Source organism: Chenopodium album, chromosome 24, assembly GCF_948465745.1.
Source record: "Chenopodium album chromosome 24, dcCheAlbu1.1, whole genome shotgun sequence".
NCBI classification, from domain to species: Eukaryota; Viridiplantae; Streptophyta; class Magnoliopsida; order Caryophyllales; family Amaranthaceae; genus Chenopodium; species Chenopodium album.
The window spans coordinates 27,325,304-27,340,183 of record NC_137857.1 but is presented as its reverse complement, the minus strand read 5'-3'; the positions used below and the strand labels follow the sequence as shown (position 1 = coordinate 27,340,183).

Genomic DNA, 14,880 nt, shown 5'->3' with positions numbered 1-14,880 from the left:
TCCCTGATAGCAGAATCAACACAAAGGTGCGCACCCGCTGCTCACGAGTGGTGGCATCATCCTCGAAAGCTGCAACCAATATGCAACGACGGATACATCGGGAACTCATCTGTCCCGACTAAGCCTCAGCTTGGGCCCGAATGGCAATCGAACCCAACAACTCCTGAACAACTGGTGAGTAGACCATGATGTCGCTGTCGAACGGCAAAGGAGTAGACTGGAACTCCAACCCCGTGATGAGGCTGAAATCGGCTGGGGTGACTGTCATCTCACCTCAAGGAAAGTGAAAAGTGTTGGTGGTGTCCCAAAAGAACTCCACCAAAGCTCGGACGACGAGGTTACCCCCGTCGTATGAAAACATGGCCCGGATGGCCAGTAGAAGAGGAGTCCATCCACATGACTCCCAAAGCCGGCGTAAACCCTTATCTCTGCTGATGAAGGTGTCGTAAAGTGAACTAATGGTGGAATTACCCGAGTCGTGGCTACGGGTCCTCCCACCTGCAAGACCGCGTCGGACTCGCTCCGACAGATGATGAACGGGCGCGTGAAACAGAGTACGCTCATCCCAATCTGGCATGAGACCCAGCCTGGATGTAGATGGAACGTCCTCGCCCTCGCTAGTAGGCTCGTCCTCTCGGCGCGAGTCTCTCGATCGAGAGCCAGAACCACGTCGTCTAGCCATGCTAAATTATGTTAAAGTAATTCATTTTAAGGCTCTATAGTATCTAAGGTTCGTCTAAGCCGCATAATACTATGTTCACAAAAACAGAGTACGTAGTACTAAAACAGAGCAAAAATTCAACTAAAGCATGATTAGCATTTTCAAGCAAACAAACAATTTCTTGCAAATATATGATAAATATTGTGACAAATTGTACAAGAAAAAGTAGCAAAAATGCGAAGAACAAGTTACATTGTTCTTCACGACCTTATGAGGTCCAACAATGGTGAATTGTTCGTTTCTTCACCAAATTGAGTCAAACAAGTCTCAAAATACTCCCAAGGCAATATACAAACATAATCAAACAAATTCAAGGCATAAAATTCAATAAACGAAGCAAATTAAGCAAGAACATTTTTTAATTTTTCGAAAATCCGTGAACAAGAACGGCCAATTCGTCAAAAACCGAGTAGAGTTTGAGCAAAACTTACATAGATCGGGAAAATAGATGAAATAAGCTTCAATTTGCAACAAGTTTGAGCGAATTTGGGATGGTTGGGCTTTACCTAAAATCCCAACCACCCAACATTAATTGAGATGGTTGGGCTTCTCTATTTCTTCTGGACAATTCTCCAGAAGAACCCTAGTTCTTCGTGTTTTTCATTCTCTCTCCTCTTTAAACCCAGATTTCTTCATCTTCTCTCTCCAGAATTGTTCATCTTCTCTCTTCCTTTCTCAGATCTAGTCCCTAATGTTCGATATGGTTTGCCTGAAACCTCTGGAAGATGCTTTCAAGCAATTGAGACCAAGTCCCCTTTTCCACGAGATTTTTATGAGTCTGATGAGGCTGGAAACTACTGTACCTCCACCACCTACAGGGCGTTAGGTCAGGTACTTGAAAATCTGGCGGAGGAGGAGCGATCTGCCAGGGGTGAGGGGTGTGGGGAGTCAGGGGGTAAGAAAACCCTCGATTTCAAGGATTTGACTGTTCAAGGAGTCCCTGCTGCTGGTGAAGGAAGCTTTGTGCAACCCAAGCAGCCCAGATCTAAGAGGGAGAGGCCACCAGTCAAGATCCGGGCCACAAGGAAGGCTGCTAGGGTTGCGCTGCGTCGAAGGGGTTTGCCTGATGAGGAGCTCATAATTCTGTCATCCGACGACGAGGGTGAGAGGGGGGTTTCACCACCTCCTTCTCCTGCTGCGGTGGCTGAAGCCTCTTCTGTCAAACACTATGTGAGGCGGAGGAACCCTGGGGTTCCACCCTCTGAGTGACTGCTTGCGTAACACTTTCAACCCTAATCTTTTTTAATTTGATATTAGTCCCTTGATTATTATTGATGTTGGCTTAATTGATGGTATTGGCTGATTTGTTGCTGGCTATGTTGTTATTGTTGGCTGTGTTGCTGGGTTTGTTGTTTATGTTGTTGTTTTTGGCTATGTTGTTGCCTTAATTGTTGTTGCATCTGTTGTTGCTATTGCCTTGTTGGTTAATGTTGTTGGTTATTGTTGATGGGTTGTTGGTTATTGGTGTTGCCTCTGCTTCATGGGTTAATGTTGATACCTTGTTGGTTATTGTTGTTGCCTTGTTGGTTATTGTTGTTGCCTCTACCTTGTTGCTTGTTGTTGATGCCTTTTCCTTATTGGTTAGTTGATGGCAGTATTTTGGGATTTGATTGATGAATGATGAGACCTAGGCTATGATTTCCATATAGCACAATATTTGTTGTTCTCAATGATCAATTTAGTAGAGAACAATGTCATCCCCTATACATCTAAGTTATTGAGTCCCCCACATGATTCCATGTTGTCCTCCCTTTAATTGAGTCCCCAACATGAATAATTTAACCCAATCCATGTGATGAAGGGACTCCTTTGAATTACACTACACACTTGAGTTTTGCTCCAACTATTCCTACATAGTAGTAGTTGTTGAGGTAACCTTGTGTTGAGGTGTTGTATTCAACACACTTGTTCTGTTCTGATGGATTTACATAGCATATTAGTCATTAAATTGGTTTTCATTTCATTCCAAAACATTCAACATGAACAACAAGGTACTCAAAATACATTTGACTGCCATAATGGGTTAACCTATGCTATTACTCAAAATACACCTAACCAAAATCAACTTATACATAATGACCTACTGGTTATGTGTGGCAGTCAATGTTGTTGTTCTTTTTACCCTTTCTTCTGTTCTAGTCTGCATCTACTTCCATGCCTTCCTCTACTGCTTCATGATAGCCCTGAGTTGCTGGCCTAAACATAGTGTCCAGTAGTCCACAGCCCCTAAAACAACTGCTCTATGCACCTTCACTTGATCTGGCAGAGTGCCTAGGTTTTCCAACTTTTTCTTGTTCATGTGTGGTATTTTGTACTTGTTCCCTCCTTGATCCCTCAAAATCTTAATAATACATCTTTGCAAAGTAACCCAGATGTATTTGTTAACATCTGGTTTGAATGTGTCATATGACTCAATGACTTTTGCAACAAGCTCATCCAAATTCTTGGGAAATGATTGGTATTGTAATGATTGAATAGACCTAAACAAGCCTAAATCCAACACATTTAGATCTGGTGATTGTGGTGGTTGGAATACAAATTGAATGTTGAACCCATTTGCTGTTGTGGCAGCAATAAACTCCTCATCTGTAGGAATTTGATGAGGCCTTGCATTGTCCCATTGTATTGTGACATTCTTTGGCAGACATTCTGGCCACTTTGCTATGATTGCTGGTATGACCTTGGTCAGTAGCATATCTCTGATCACTTCTCTGTTAACATTCTGATGTGCTTTTGTTTCCAATGTCCCTGCTACTCTATTCTTGCTGCTCTTCTTAGCTCTTTCCTTGTATGTGAAAGGAAAAGCTCCATACTTTCCATCATGTATGAGTCCCCCATTACTGTCATATAGTGGCTTCCCAATTACTGCCATGAACATTGCTTTTAGCTTGAACCTCCTTAATTGATGTGCCATGTATGGGTCTACTTCACTAGGGAGGAGATAAAACCTTCTCTTGTTAGGCTTCAAATAGAACCACTTCTCATCTATGTGTATGTGTTGGTGCATGTCAGCAAATGTAGGGTCTTCATTCCCTGCTACTGGGTTAATATGGGATAAAACCCATTTCAACCTTGCCACTTTATGGTCTGAGCTGAGTGCTGGCTTGTTGCTTGTTGTATGTGTCCTAAGTCTGCCCTTTTTCTTCAAATTATGCAGTGCAACATGTGATATCTTCAGTGCAGCAGCATAGCTTCTCTTTGTTTGCCTTAGATGTAGGGGGACTGACTGTAGGAATTCATCTGTGAATAACCTTGGCTTTGGACCAACTCTGCCTATCTTCTTGGTCCTGACATCAATCAAATTACCAGTAGCCATCTGTTTTTTTATGTCATTGAACACTCTTGTAATTGTAGATTTGTGCACATTGAATTGATTTGATAATTGGATTCTAAAACCCCTAGGTAAATTGCCATCTTGCATTTTCTGTAGCATAGCATCTACAATCTCCCTTTTTTGTTGAACTGTGAGCTGTTTCCTGTTGATGATTGCATTGCCATGGTGAGGAATGTCTTGCTGTTGATTTTCTGCATGTGTGTCACTGTCATCTTCATCCTCTTCTTGCCTGTTTTCATTCTCTGATTCATACTCCTCTTCATCTCATCTTGTCTTGCTTCTTCCTCTTCAAAATACAGTTCAGCTAGTTCTTCCTCTGTCAGTAATGCCTCTATGCCATAAAACTAATGTGCATCAAACTCTGTCATGGTGTATTTTTTTTTTCAGATTGGTGTTGACAGATTATAGGGTAGGCTGATGATGGTTTTTAAGAAGATGAAGTTGCCCTATGCTGTTTTTGTGTACATAAACGCCAAGCAAAAAAGATGAAGGATGATGAAGATGGTAGATAATTAGCACTAATTGTAGTTAGGGGTATTTTTTTGGATTAATTGTACTTAGTGCTAACTTTTGGGATTTAAAAAAACAATTGTTATGGTTTGAATGTGCTCATGTTTAATGTGTAAACATTGAAAACTTTTGGGAACATTGATTGTAATGGTGTAAATGAGGGCTGGTATTTATAGCCCTAATAAATGATGGCTGATGGAATTAAATGCAAAAAATTTGAATGTTTTTGTGTGTGTTTTTTTTTTAAAATTTCAGTTGGAAGGAAATTTAAAATTCCCCAAAATTTTCATTCAAAAAAGTTGGGATGAAAAAGTAGGAGGGAAAAAACTTCCCTCTTAATTTTACTGATTTCCCCCCCAAAATGCAAGGGGGGGGGGGGGGGGACCAACTTTATCTCTCCACCCCTTTAATTACTTACCCACTTACTTCCTTAATCTTTGCCCTTCAAATTTTGCCTAGGTATCCGTAAAGTGCTTCAAAGTTGCACTTAATAATAAACGGAGGTAGTATAATTTTGCCTTTCTTTTTTTTTTTTTTTTTTTTTTTTTTTTTTTTTTTTTTTTTGAAATTATCGGTTTGATTTCAATTTTTGAGTTTCAACTACAGTTTCATTCTCATAGTTGTAGTTTTGAACGGTACTTTGTTTAATTTTGATTGATTTTAGTTAATTAGGTTTTATGAGTGATTTTTGTTCGAAACTCTGGTGTTATTGTTTAATTTTGTAATTTTTGCATATATTATATGCATATCAGTAATTCTTTAGTTGAATATGAATGTACTAGTGTGTGTTTAAAATTTCTAAAAATTAGTGGAATTTAATCTTCATGTGGCTGAATTGTTGATTATTGGATGTAAAATTGTTGATGTTGGGGACTTAGAGTCAGGCTTTGGTGGCGAATTGGTGGAGCATGCAATTGGTGGCTGCTGTGTGGGCATCCGATGGAGATGTGACTGCAAATGTTGCGGTGGTTATTGTGATAACTGATCATGTGAAATGACAGAAGTTGGTTGTGGATTTGAAGGGTGCGAGGTGGATGAACTACATGGCTGGCTAGGCGAATGATTGAATGAAGGTGGCTGGTGGTGGTTGTTGTGGCCTGTGGGAATGCGGAGCTACTGTGTATATAACAATCTTTATGTAAATATTGTCAACATTGATGTAGTTACCTTAATTTTGTATATAGTGACCTTTATGTAAATGGAGTAAAAAATTCAAAGTCGATATAATTACCTTATTTCTGTACATAGTGACCTTTATGTAAATGGAGTCAAAAACTCAAACAAAGTCGATATAGTTTTTTTATTTTTGTACATAGTGACCTTTATATAAATGTTGTCACATTTGATATAATTACCTTATTTTTGTATAGAATGACCTTTGTGTAAATATCGTCAAAATTAATATAGTTACATTATTTTTTTATATAGTGACTATTTTTATATACAGTGACATGATGAACATGTCGTCAATTTAGATAAAGTTACCTTATTTTAGTATGTAGTGACCTTAAAATAATTAGATAGATTGATTATCTGTAAGGTTGGGAAGATCTTAGGGCTTTTAAACCGTCTGATCTTTTGTGCTAATATTAAATGGTTGAGATTTGTTGTTTTCAGCTTAAGCCTTATTTTCAGTATAAGCCTTGTTTAGATATGTGTGTCTGTATGTATGTGTGTGTGTGTATATATATATGTATATGCATATATATGTGTATATATATATATATATATGTATATGTATATATATGTGTATGTATATATATGTATATGTATATATATGTGTATATATATATATATATATATATATATATATATATATATATATATATATATATATATATATATATATATGTATGTATATGTATATATATATATATATATATATATATATATATATATATGTATATGTATATATATATATATATATATATAGGGGAGGGATCCGGTAAGAACCCCACCTTATATAAGAACCCTTTCTTATGTAAGAACCCTAATTATGTTCTAAACTTTTTCCTATGTTCTAAATTTTTTTCAACTTATGTTCTAAAGTTTTTCCTATATTCGAAAATTTTTCTTACTTATGTTCCAAAATTTTTCCAATGTTCTAAATTGTTTTTTAGATTATGTTTTAAATTTGTTCCTATGTTCTAAATTATTTTTTTAGCTTATGTTCTAAATTTTTTTTGTATGTTCTAAATTATTTTTTCAGCTTATGTTCCAAATTATTTTTAATGTTTTAAATTGTTTTTAGATTATGTGCTAAATTTGTTCCTATGTTCAAAATTATTTTTTCAGCTTATGTTCTAAATATTTTCTATGTTTAAAATTATTTTTTTTCAGATTATGTTATTAATTTTTACCCATACTACGATTATTTTTTTCAACTTATGTTCTAAATTATTTTTTCTTATGTTCTAACTTTTTTGATTGTTTATGTTCTAAATTTTTGCTATCTTTCAAATTATTTTTCTTATGTTCTAAAATTTTCTGCTTATGTTCTAAACTTTTTCTACTTATGTTCTAAAATTTTCTGCTTATGTTCTAAACTTTTTCTACTTATGTTCTAAATTTTTTTTCTACGTTCTAAATTTTTTTTTCTATGTTCTAAATACGAAATTTTCAAAATTACAGAAATGCCATTACTAAAGGATCATTTTAGATGGTTAGATCAAAATTAATAAAGGGCTGAGATTGGTTCTTATATAAGATTGAGTTCTTATAAAGAGGAGGGTTCTTATATGAGCCTTCCTCTCTCTATATATATATACATATATATACATATACATATATATACATATATATATATATATATATAAATATACATATATATACATATACATATATATACATATATATATATATATATATATAAATATACATATATATATATATATATATATATATATACATATACATATATAAATATACATATATATATATATATATATATATATATATATATATATATATATATATATATATATATATTTACTAGTTTTTGCAAGGTGCAAATACACGGATTCATGATAATAAAACTTGAAAATAATAAAATCAATAAAAGTAGAGTTAGTTTAAGTGAACTGACTTATATTATTTTTTTTTTTAAATTTGAATTCTTTTAATGTCTATCGTTAAAACTCTCTTGTTAGATACATGTTGAATTTTTTATCATGTGATATTTTGAGGATTACTAATAGAAGAGAAAAAATAACAAGTTTTGGGCAGTAAAATTTTTGTTACAAATGCGACTTGTGTACTTTGAGGATATCTCTAGTGGTTACTTTAGAGTATATACTCTATCACAAACTTTTAATTAAAACGGTTGATCAGTAAATTACTGAACATCCGTTATAAAGTGACAATAAAATGCGCAAAAGTTACACTAAAACGCACAAAAGTTACTCTGACATATATAACAGTTATTTATACTTCATTGATAAATTTGACAAAAGTGACACTAAATTTGACAAAAGTGAACTCGATATACAATAAATTACTGAAAACCGGGTGTATACAAAAGTGATTGATACTCTATATAGTATTGATTGATTGATTGTTTTGTTTTTTTTTTTTTGAAGAGACTATATAGTATTGATTGATTGATTATTATTGATAGATTAAGAAAGACATTTCCTCTAAAAAAAAACAATTAAGAAAGTCACTGGGACGACAACTCTATAGTCTATAGTACCAGAAGCTGAACGGGGGTGCAAGAGTTTAGGGACTCGTCTCTGTTTCCGCCTTACACTATTTCTACTTTAAATTACTCCATTGCTTCTCCCCTATTTCACTGCAATCTCAAACTCTACACCTCTCTTTCTCGATTTCCTTAACCCTAAAAACCCTACCTTTTTTATTCTCCTTATCTTCTCCCTCTTGCCTTGTCAAATTCTCATCGGTATGTTTTTTATTCCTTCTGATCATTATTATACCTTGTGTTGTTCAATTTCTTACCAAATTCCATTTTTATGTTGATTTCCCAAACCTATAATTATTCTTCTTTAGCTTTTAATTTTGCTGCTATTTTTTTTTTTAACTCATCCGAATTTATTGAGTAATTTGTTCCCAAGTTTCAAAAATAGTAGTTTTGAAATTTGTTTATCCAATTCGATTCAGGCAATGTCGGACAGCGAACAATCATACGATGAAAAATGGGACACCATGTGGGAAAACGAAAGTTCAGACGATGAAGCTGGGACGATGTTGTTGGACAATGGAAATACATGCGATGAACTTACTGTAATTTTTTTTGTTTTTTTTTTTAATCTGCTTATTCTTCAATTATTCTTCATTTTTGTTATTATATAAAAATGGTTCAATCACAAAATCATACACTATTAGAGGGAAAAGCATGTATACGGATTTTCATTATAAACGAGCCTTGTAAGATATAAAAAAATTTGTTTGTGGCAACTAAAAAGTAACCGAGGTAGGATGTAAAATTAATAAGAAGGGATTGCTTCCCCCTCCCTATTTTTGATGCTATCAAAATATCCTTGAATGCGTACCGACATGGGTTGACTCAAGTGGTAAACAACTTGCTGCTAGCTACTTAAGGGAGGTCTCCAGCCTCACCGTATGCAGAAACTCTTGTTAGACGACTCACCCCATAAGTTAGGTATGCGACACATGGTCACACATCTAAGCTTCCGGGTGGGCTTTCTAAATCAATATAAGTGTGTGCTTCCACCATATAGATTCTCTCTAAGTGATAAGTCCTTGAAGAAAACCTTTTATGTAATTTTAGTTATGAACTGACTCGTATCCTATTGGATTGCAAAATAACAAGAACAACCTTAATGAAGTCACTATTGATGAGCATTTGGAAGCAACTGAGGAAGCTGGATTAAAAGAGTTAATCTTAGATAGTTGCGGAGATTTTTTAAGAGATTGCAAGGAATTACCTGATCAACTTTATGATAGTCTGATTGAAGGAATTACCACTCTTGTTTACCTGCTGTATGACAAGGTACTCTAATTCCTGTGATTTTCTCCTGTCCTCTTTCTGCTTTATAGTCTTTAAAAGTTGGGATGTTTCAAACCAGAATGATGACATGCGTCTGGTCATTGTTCCTTTCTGCTGTATGCTTATTATATTGTTTATACATCTATACTTGACAGGAGGATTTATACCGGATAGGAAGTTCTCGCATAGTTATTGATCAACAAAAAAATTTTTGGGAAGAACTTGCACCTATAGGAGAGAAGGTGTGTGTTTAGTGTGGAATGTACCGTACATTTTGTCTTTGCCCTTTTGGTTAAAAACTGGTATCAGCAATTTGCAACTGTATTCCTTCAGTTTATGTATTTTTTTCATTGGTGAATGATGAGGAAAAAGTTGTACCCCTTTTTCCTCAATTTTTTTTTTTTTTTTTTTTTTTTTTTTTTTTTTTGGTAAAGGTTTATTTACATGTCAAATAGGCACGTGGTAGGCTTATGTTGATTTTTTTTTTAATGCAATGCCGTTACTAAGAAAGGTATTTTTTATTTGATACTTTGTCGTCTAAAAACTGTCATAAACCTTTTGAGGTGCCTTGTATGAAACTACATGCCTAAACTCTGAAATTGAAGCTTGAAAGCTCAAAATTCAATATTTTTTTTTTATAGTAAAAATAAATTGTCCTATCACATCACTTGTATAGAGGATTAAAGGAAGGTATGGGAAAGTAGTGCCATTGTATCTTTGTTGCAAGTTAAGTCAATCAATCATGTATCTTTATTTTTTTCACAGAATTAATCAATGTATGAGTTTTGCAAGTGAATATACCATTTAAAGGGTTTAGTTGATCAATAATTTATGTTTTTTATTTTTTATTTTTTTTTTCTGTTGCAGAATGAATCAGTTCATGAGTTGTGCAAGTGGATTTTCCATAGAAAGGTTGACCGGGAAAGATACTCTTTGTTGACCGAAATTGATCTTGGCAATATGGTTTCGGTAACGCTTTGAAATATTGATGTTGTTTAGTTGCCATTTCCATGTGATGATTCCATTCCTTCTGATGTTTGCTTTCAATGTGCAGCATTATAGCAGTTTCCCATGTGTAAAGCCTTATATGGTATGTGCATATACTAGTTAATATTTTGCGCATCTTGGTGCATAAGATGAATGTATGAATAATTTGGTTATTGCTTTAGTAAGATATGACTTGATGCTAGACAATAAGCCGAATGCCTTTTTTGAATTTGTGAAGATTTTGGCGTACCTATTTTGCATAGGAACTTCAACCCGTCCGTGTATGGCTGTATATTGACTTTTTTTTTTGTTTGTCTCCCCAGTTTGCCCGCTGCAAGGAAAATATGAAGGTAGCATGGTTTTTCTTGCTTTTCTGCTGACTACGGACTAGCAGGTTTTCTTGTTATGTTCATAATTTGCTGAGCTTTTTTGTTATTACAGAGTACTATTGATGACAAGATTCTGAAAGCAATCAGAAAAGTGAAACTTTGTCCTAGATTAACGGTAAAATTCTAAATACTGATAATTGTGTTTGCTTATCAATGATCATTTTTTGTGTTGAAGGGTATACAAAGACGTATGAACACTTTTGTTTGAATTGAAAATACTGCTTTATATTATCCTGGGTTTCTGGGGGCTGTTAAAGTCTAAAAAAATTTAATCTGGCTTAGTATTAGTTGTTTTATTCATAATCCTTGGTTTAAACTATAAAGTGAACCTATATGTCAATTCTTGTACTTTTTGCTTTGTTTTGTCGCATTAATTTTACATTAATTTGGACTAAATACTCATCTGTACAGTTGATGCAACACCTCTAGATCACATCCAAATTAAGTTGGCTTTTTTTCACCCATATAGCCACTTCTCTTCCTAGGAAGTTAAGCAATGGTGGTGGCTAATGGAAGATGGGTTATGTGACAATCAACATCCTTTGTTTCTTTTGAGAGTGTGTTCAAACACTTCAAAGGCAGAATGTTGTTAGAGAACCATTTTTGTCAAATTTTTGTAAAGAGGGTAGAAGTATATTTTTATTTAATTAGATATCTTCTCCATTGCCTATCATAATAGGAAGACTTCGGTTGGATTCTAGAATAGCTACAGTGGGATGGGAGAATGATTGTAAAATGGAAGGATAACTTCTCCAACGAATACTCTAAATTCTTACTAATAAATCACTCCAAATAATGCCATAATATATGTGGATATTGTAGCCTGAAACTTGCTTGAAGAAAAAGAATATATCTAATGATCTATTACAAGTCAAATACTATTCCCTTCATCCTTAATTCTTCATCCTATTTCTCTTTTTAGGCAGTCCCAAATATTTGCTTCATTTCTTTGTATAAAAAATTCTCCCTACTTTTTCACACATGATGGGGGCCATACCAGCCCCATTACTCTTCTCTCCTTTTTCTTCATATTCGTTTGTGTGCATAGCCCACAAGGAGCAAAGAAATAGGGTTGAAGGAGTTGTTTTTTAGTTGTAAATATAGTAATATTCTAAATCTAAGTCCTAATAAAATGTTGTCGATAATTTGATTGAAAATGCAAATAATCCTCAATTCTATAGAACTTATAGATTTCCTCAATTAGTACTCAAGATAATGAATTTTATACATGTTTTCTTTCTTATCTGCATCATTAAGAGCATCCACAGGGTGCTTTAGTCATCTCATCATGCAAGAGATCAGTCTAGGCTTGAGGTCCGTTTCACATATGCAAGGAGCAGGCCTAAAATAAGCATGGAAATGCTTGATGAGCTGGAAGTAGTTTGTTATGGAATCAGTTTGGGGAGTGGGCCAAATAGTAACTCAAGAATAAGTTTGTTATTTTGATTCCTTGTATTAGCTGTTGCTTGAGTTTGTTAAACTTGACCTTGGTATCAAATAGAGCTAGTGGGATAGGGGGTAGGTATCCAGAAATTATTGTTGAAGTTTGTTTTGGAGAGAACCTTCCTCTCTAAAGAATGCCTTGTATTATGAATTATGCTAATTGCAATACACTTATCCCTTGGCTTCTATTTCTATCTCTGATACTAGCTTGAATACTCTCTGTTTTCATACACAATTCTAGCACATCACTTCCTCGAGCTGTTGAACTTGAATGTACCTTAAAGCTTAAATTGAAATGCCATCAAAAGAAATAATATTTGCTGACGACGTGGTCTTCTTTCCTGGAGCAGGTTGACCAATATACAGTTTTACTGATGGAGATGTTTACGGATCGTGATATGAAATGTCAAGAGTTCTTGGTTGCCAAAGCTGTGGAGATAATTGATATTGAAACCTTGTACCGCTTAGATGCTCATTCACTGTCTTTTATTGTGGAGGAGTGGCTAAATTCAGAGAGGTCTCCCCATGAAGAGTTTGACAGCCTTCTTAAACGTCACTTATTATATATTATTCTGTGGAGAAAAATGATGGTGTGTTTGCTTAACCTTCGAAGTTTTAATCCTCTTTGATATCCTTATGTTTGAGGGGTGTGTGCTACTGGTTCATCAATGGTTGAGGGTGGGCTGTTTTTAAACATTCAAATATTTGCTCTTTTTTAAGCGTGAAATTTTCCCAACTATTTTCATCTTGTTTATGTTCCAGGTCAAACATAACGTGGAGAGTGTGCTTATTCCTTTTATTCTTTTATTTATGAGAGAGGACATGTCTATGCCCGAGAATTTAGATCACTTTTGTGAACTTGCTGAACTTCGTCGTAAGGCTGAAGGGGCTCATTTTATCAAAAGGGACCATTTTATGTGGGCCTTTCGTGAGAGAGGATATGGTACTTGTTCTGAAATTGACCTTACTTAAATATTTTTTTTATTATTTTCTTCAAGGTCTATTTTGCTACTAGTGTTTATTTAACACAAATTCTGTTGGGTTCATGCTGCTGCAGAGCTCCCTAGTATTTTTATGAATATTGCAGCCTCTAGAATTGCAGATGATAAAGCTGATCAACCTCCTTATCACATATATGAGACTGCGTTTGCGTTGTCAAAGGCTGGTATGTTTCCTATTGCCTTGTAACTTTGAGCTGCTTATGGTGTGGCCTTGAGGACGTTTTCCTGTTTTGATGTGGGCAATCATGTATATAATCTTGGGTTGTCATATTGTTGGCTATAAACGTTAAAAAACACTAATCCTGTTGTAACATAGCTTTTCCTTCTCTTGGGCTGCAGTTCAAGAGTCCCTTCAATTCGAACATCTTGCCTTTGCGGTGGTTTTCGGCGATTCTTTTGGCTTTTCTAATGAGGAGGAGGTAAATGTCTTAATTGGTCGCTATGACTTGGTTATCTGCTGCTGAAGTTGTCACATATTTGTGTGTGCTTTTTTTATTTTAGAAGGGAATTTTCCAGTGTTATTTGCAACCCTTGTTACATGTCAGTTTCTAATATTTTCATTGTTATTTTCAGGTGAGAAAAATGAAAGTAGACTTCCAAGCTTTCAAGACTGGTATCTCTCTTATATCTCAAATTTTCTCCTTGTAAAATATAATATACGAATATCAAATTGTAAATATTTGATAGGATTGTCATCATTAATTCATTATCATATATGCTATTCTTTTCAGCTTTAAGTAAACATGGTATGAGCTTCCCAAAGGATCGGTCTTCTTTAAAAACCAGGTCTTATTTTTTGGAAGAGTATTTCGATGACGAGGAGGAAAAAACAATTATGTGGTTCAAAGGTAGACTTAAGGAAGGCTTGTTGGACAAGTTAGCCTTTTGACTTGTACATAATGAGATTGTGATAGCCTAATGTATTTCAACAAGTATATTTTTATTTAATTAGAAAGAATTCCCTTTAACATACATAAAAGGCGTGATCAAGCAGTAACAATAAATATAAAAATCAAGCAACATAATAATAAGCATAATCATAATAATAATCAAAATCATGTTAATATTAAAGCTGAAATATAATAGCAAGATCCTAGGCATGATACTAACAAGATTAATAATAAATCCTAGCATGTCACTAAACAATAAAGATTAAAGCTTTAATCCTAACATGGTATTAACATGATATTAGAAAAGAGTAAAAGGCACCCTAAACATAATTCTAGAAAACATTAAATAACATCCTAACATGATACTAGAAATTAAACAAATCTAAACATGCTTTCTACATTGAAATAAAATAGGGAGTAAGCTAATTACTCACTTTGAAGCCTCGTACCTCTTTCTAATAACAAAATACACACGTTAGTAAACTTCAATAAAAATAATAAAATCAAAGAATTAAATTAAATAATTGAAAGAAAGAGTTAAAAAGTTTAGACATGATTTGGGACCAAATCCTCAGAAATTATCAACCTTTCATGTCTAAGGCGAAGACAACTTCGAACTTGGCTAGGTGCTTCAAGACC

At 34.3% G+C, this 14,880-nt stretch overlaps 3 protein-coding genes across 3 annotated transcripts; 2 read left to right on the top strand and 1 right to left on the bottom strand.

Moving 5' to 3' along the window:
- Positions 1-2,885: 2,885 nt before the first annotated feature.
- On the bottom strand, positions 2,886-4,037 carry LOC145610727 (uncharacterized). Its single transcript, XM_081666030.1, has one exon. It carries the CDS (start codon positions 4,035-4,037, stop codon positions 2,886-2,888), a length of 1,152 nt encoding a protein of 383 aa, XP_081522156.1.
- A 4,647-nt stretch (positions 4,038-8,684) lies between these two features.
- Positions 8,685-13,069, top strand: LOC145610726 (uncharacterized). The gene is made up of 8 exons (XM_081666029.1): positions 8,685-8,804; positions 9,355-9,534; positions 9,687-9,773; positions 10,399-10,500; positions 10,586-10,621; positions 10,842-10,868; positions 10,960-11,022; positions 12,701-13,069. Exons 1-8 carry the CDS (start codon positions 8,685-8,687, stop codon positions 12,977-12,979), a joined length of 894 nt encoding a protein of 297 aa, XP_081522155.1. The 3' UTR covers positions 12,980-13,069.
- Positions 13,070-13,123: 54 nt separating this feature from the next.
- LOC145612510 (uncharacterized) lies at positions 13,124-14,275 on the top strand. Its single transcript, XM_081667865.1, has 5 exons — positions 13,124-13,293; positions 13,408-13,515; positions 13,691-13,770; positions 13,925-13,964; positions 14,083-14,275. Exons 1-5 carry the CDS (start codon positions 13,161-13,163, stop codon positions 14,238-14,240), a joined length of 519 nt encoding a protein of 172 aa, XP_081523991.1. The 5' UTR covers positions 13,124-13,160; the 3' UTR covers positions 14,241-14,275.
- Positions 14,276-14,880: the final 605 nt, after the last annotated feature.

Excerpts from the sequence above, each read along its gene's own strand:
- LOC145610727 (XM_081666030.1), bottom strand. The coding sequence starts at position 4,037 with ATGGCTACTGGTAATTTGATTGATGTCAGGACCAAGAAGATAGGCAGA.
- LOC145610726 (XM_081666029.1), top strand. The coding sequence starts at position 8,685 with ATGTCGGACAGCGAACAATCATACGATGAAAAATGGGACACCATGTGG. Across the intron at positions 8,805-9,354 it reads ATACATGCGATGAACTTACT|AACAACCTTAATGAAGTCAC; the intron begins GTAATTTTTTTT and ends CAAAATAACAAG. Across the intron at positions 10,869-10,959 it reads GCTGCAAGGAAAATATGAAG|AGTACTATTGATGACAAGAT; the intron begins GTAGCATGGTTT and ends TTGTTATTACAG.
- LOC145612510 (XM_081667865.1), top strand. The coding sequence starts at position 13,161 with ATGAGAGAGGACATGTCTATGCCCGAGAATTTAGATCACTTTTGTGAA. Across the intron at positions 13,294-13,407 it reads CTTTCGTGAGAGAGGATATG|AGCTCCCTAGTATTTTTATG; the intron begins GTACTTGTTCTG and ends ATGCTGCTGCAG. Across the intron at positions 13,965-14,082 it reads CTTCCAAGCTTTCAAGACTG|CTTTAAGTAAACATGGTATG; the intron begins GTATCTCTCTTA and ends TATTCTTTTCAG.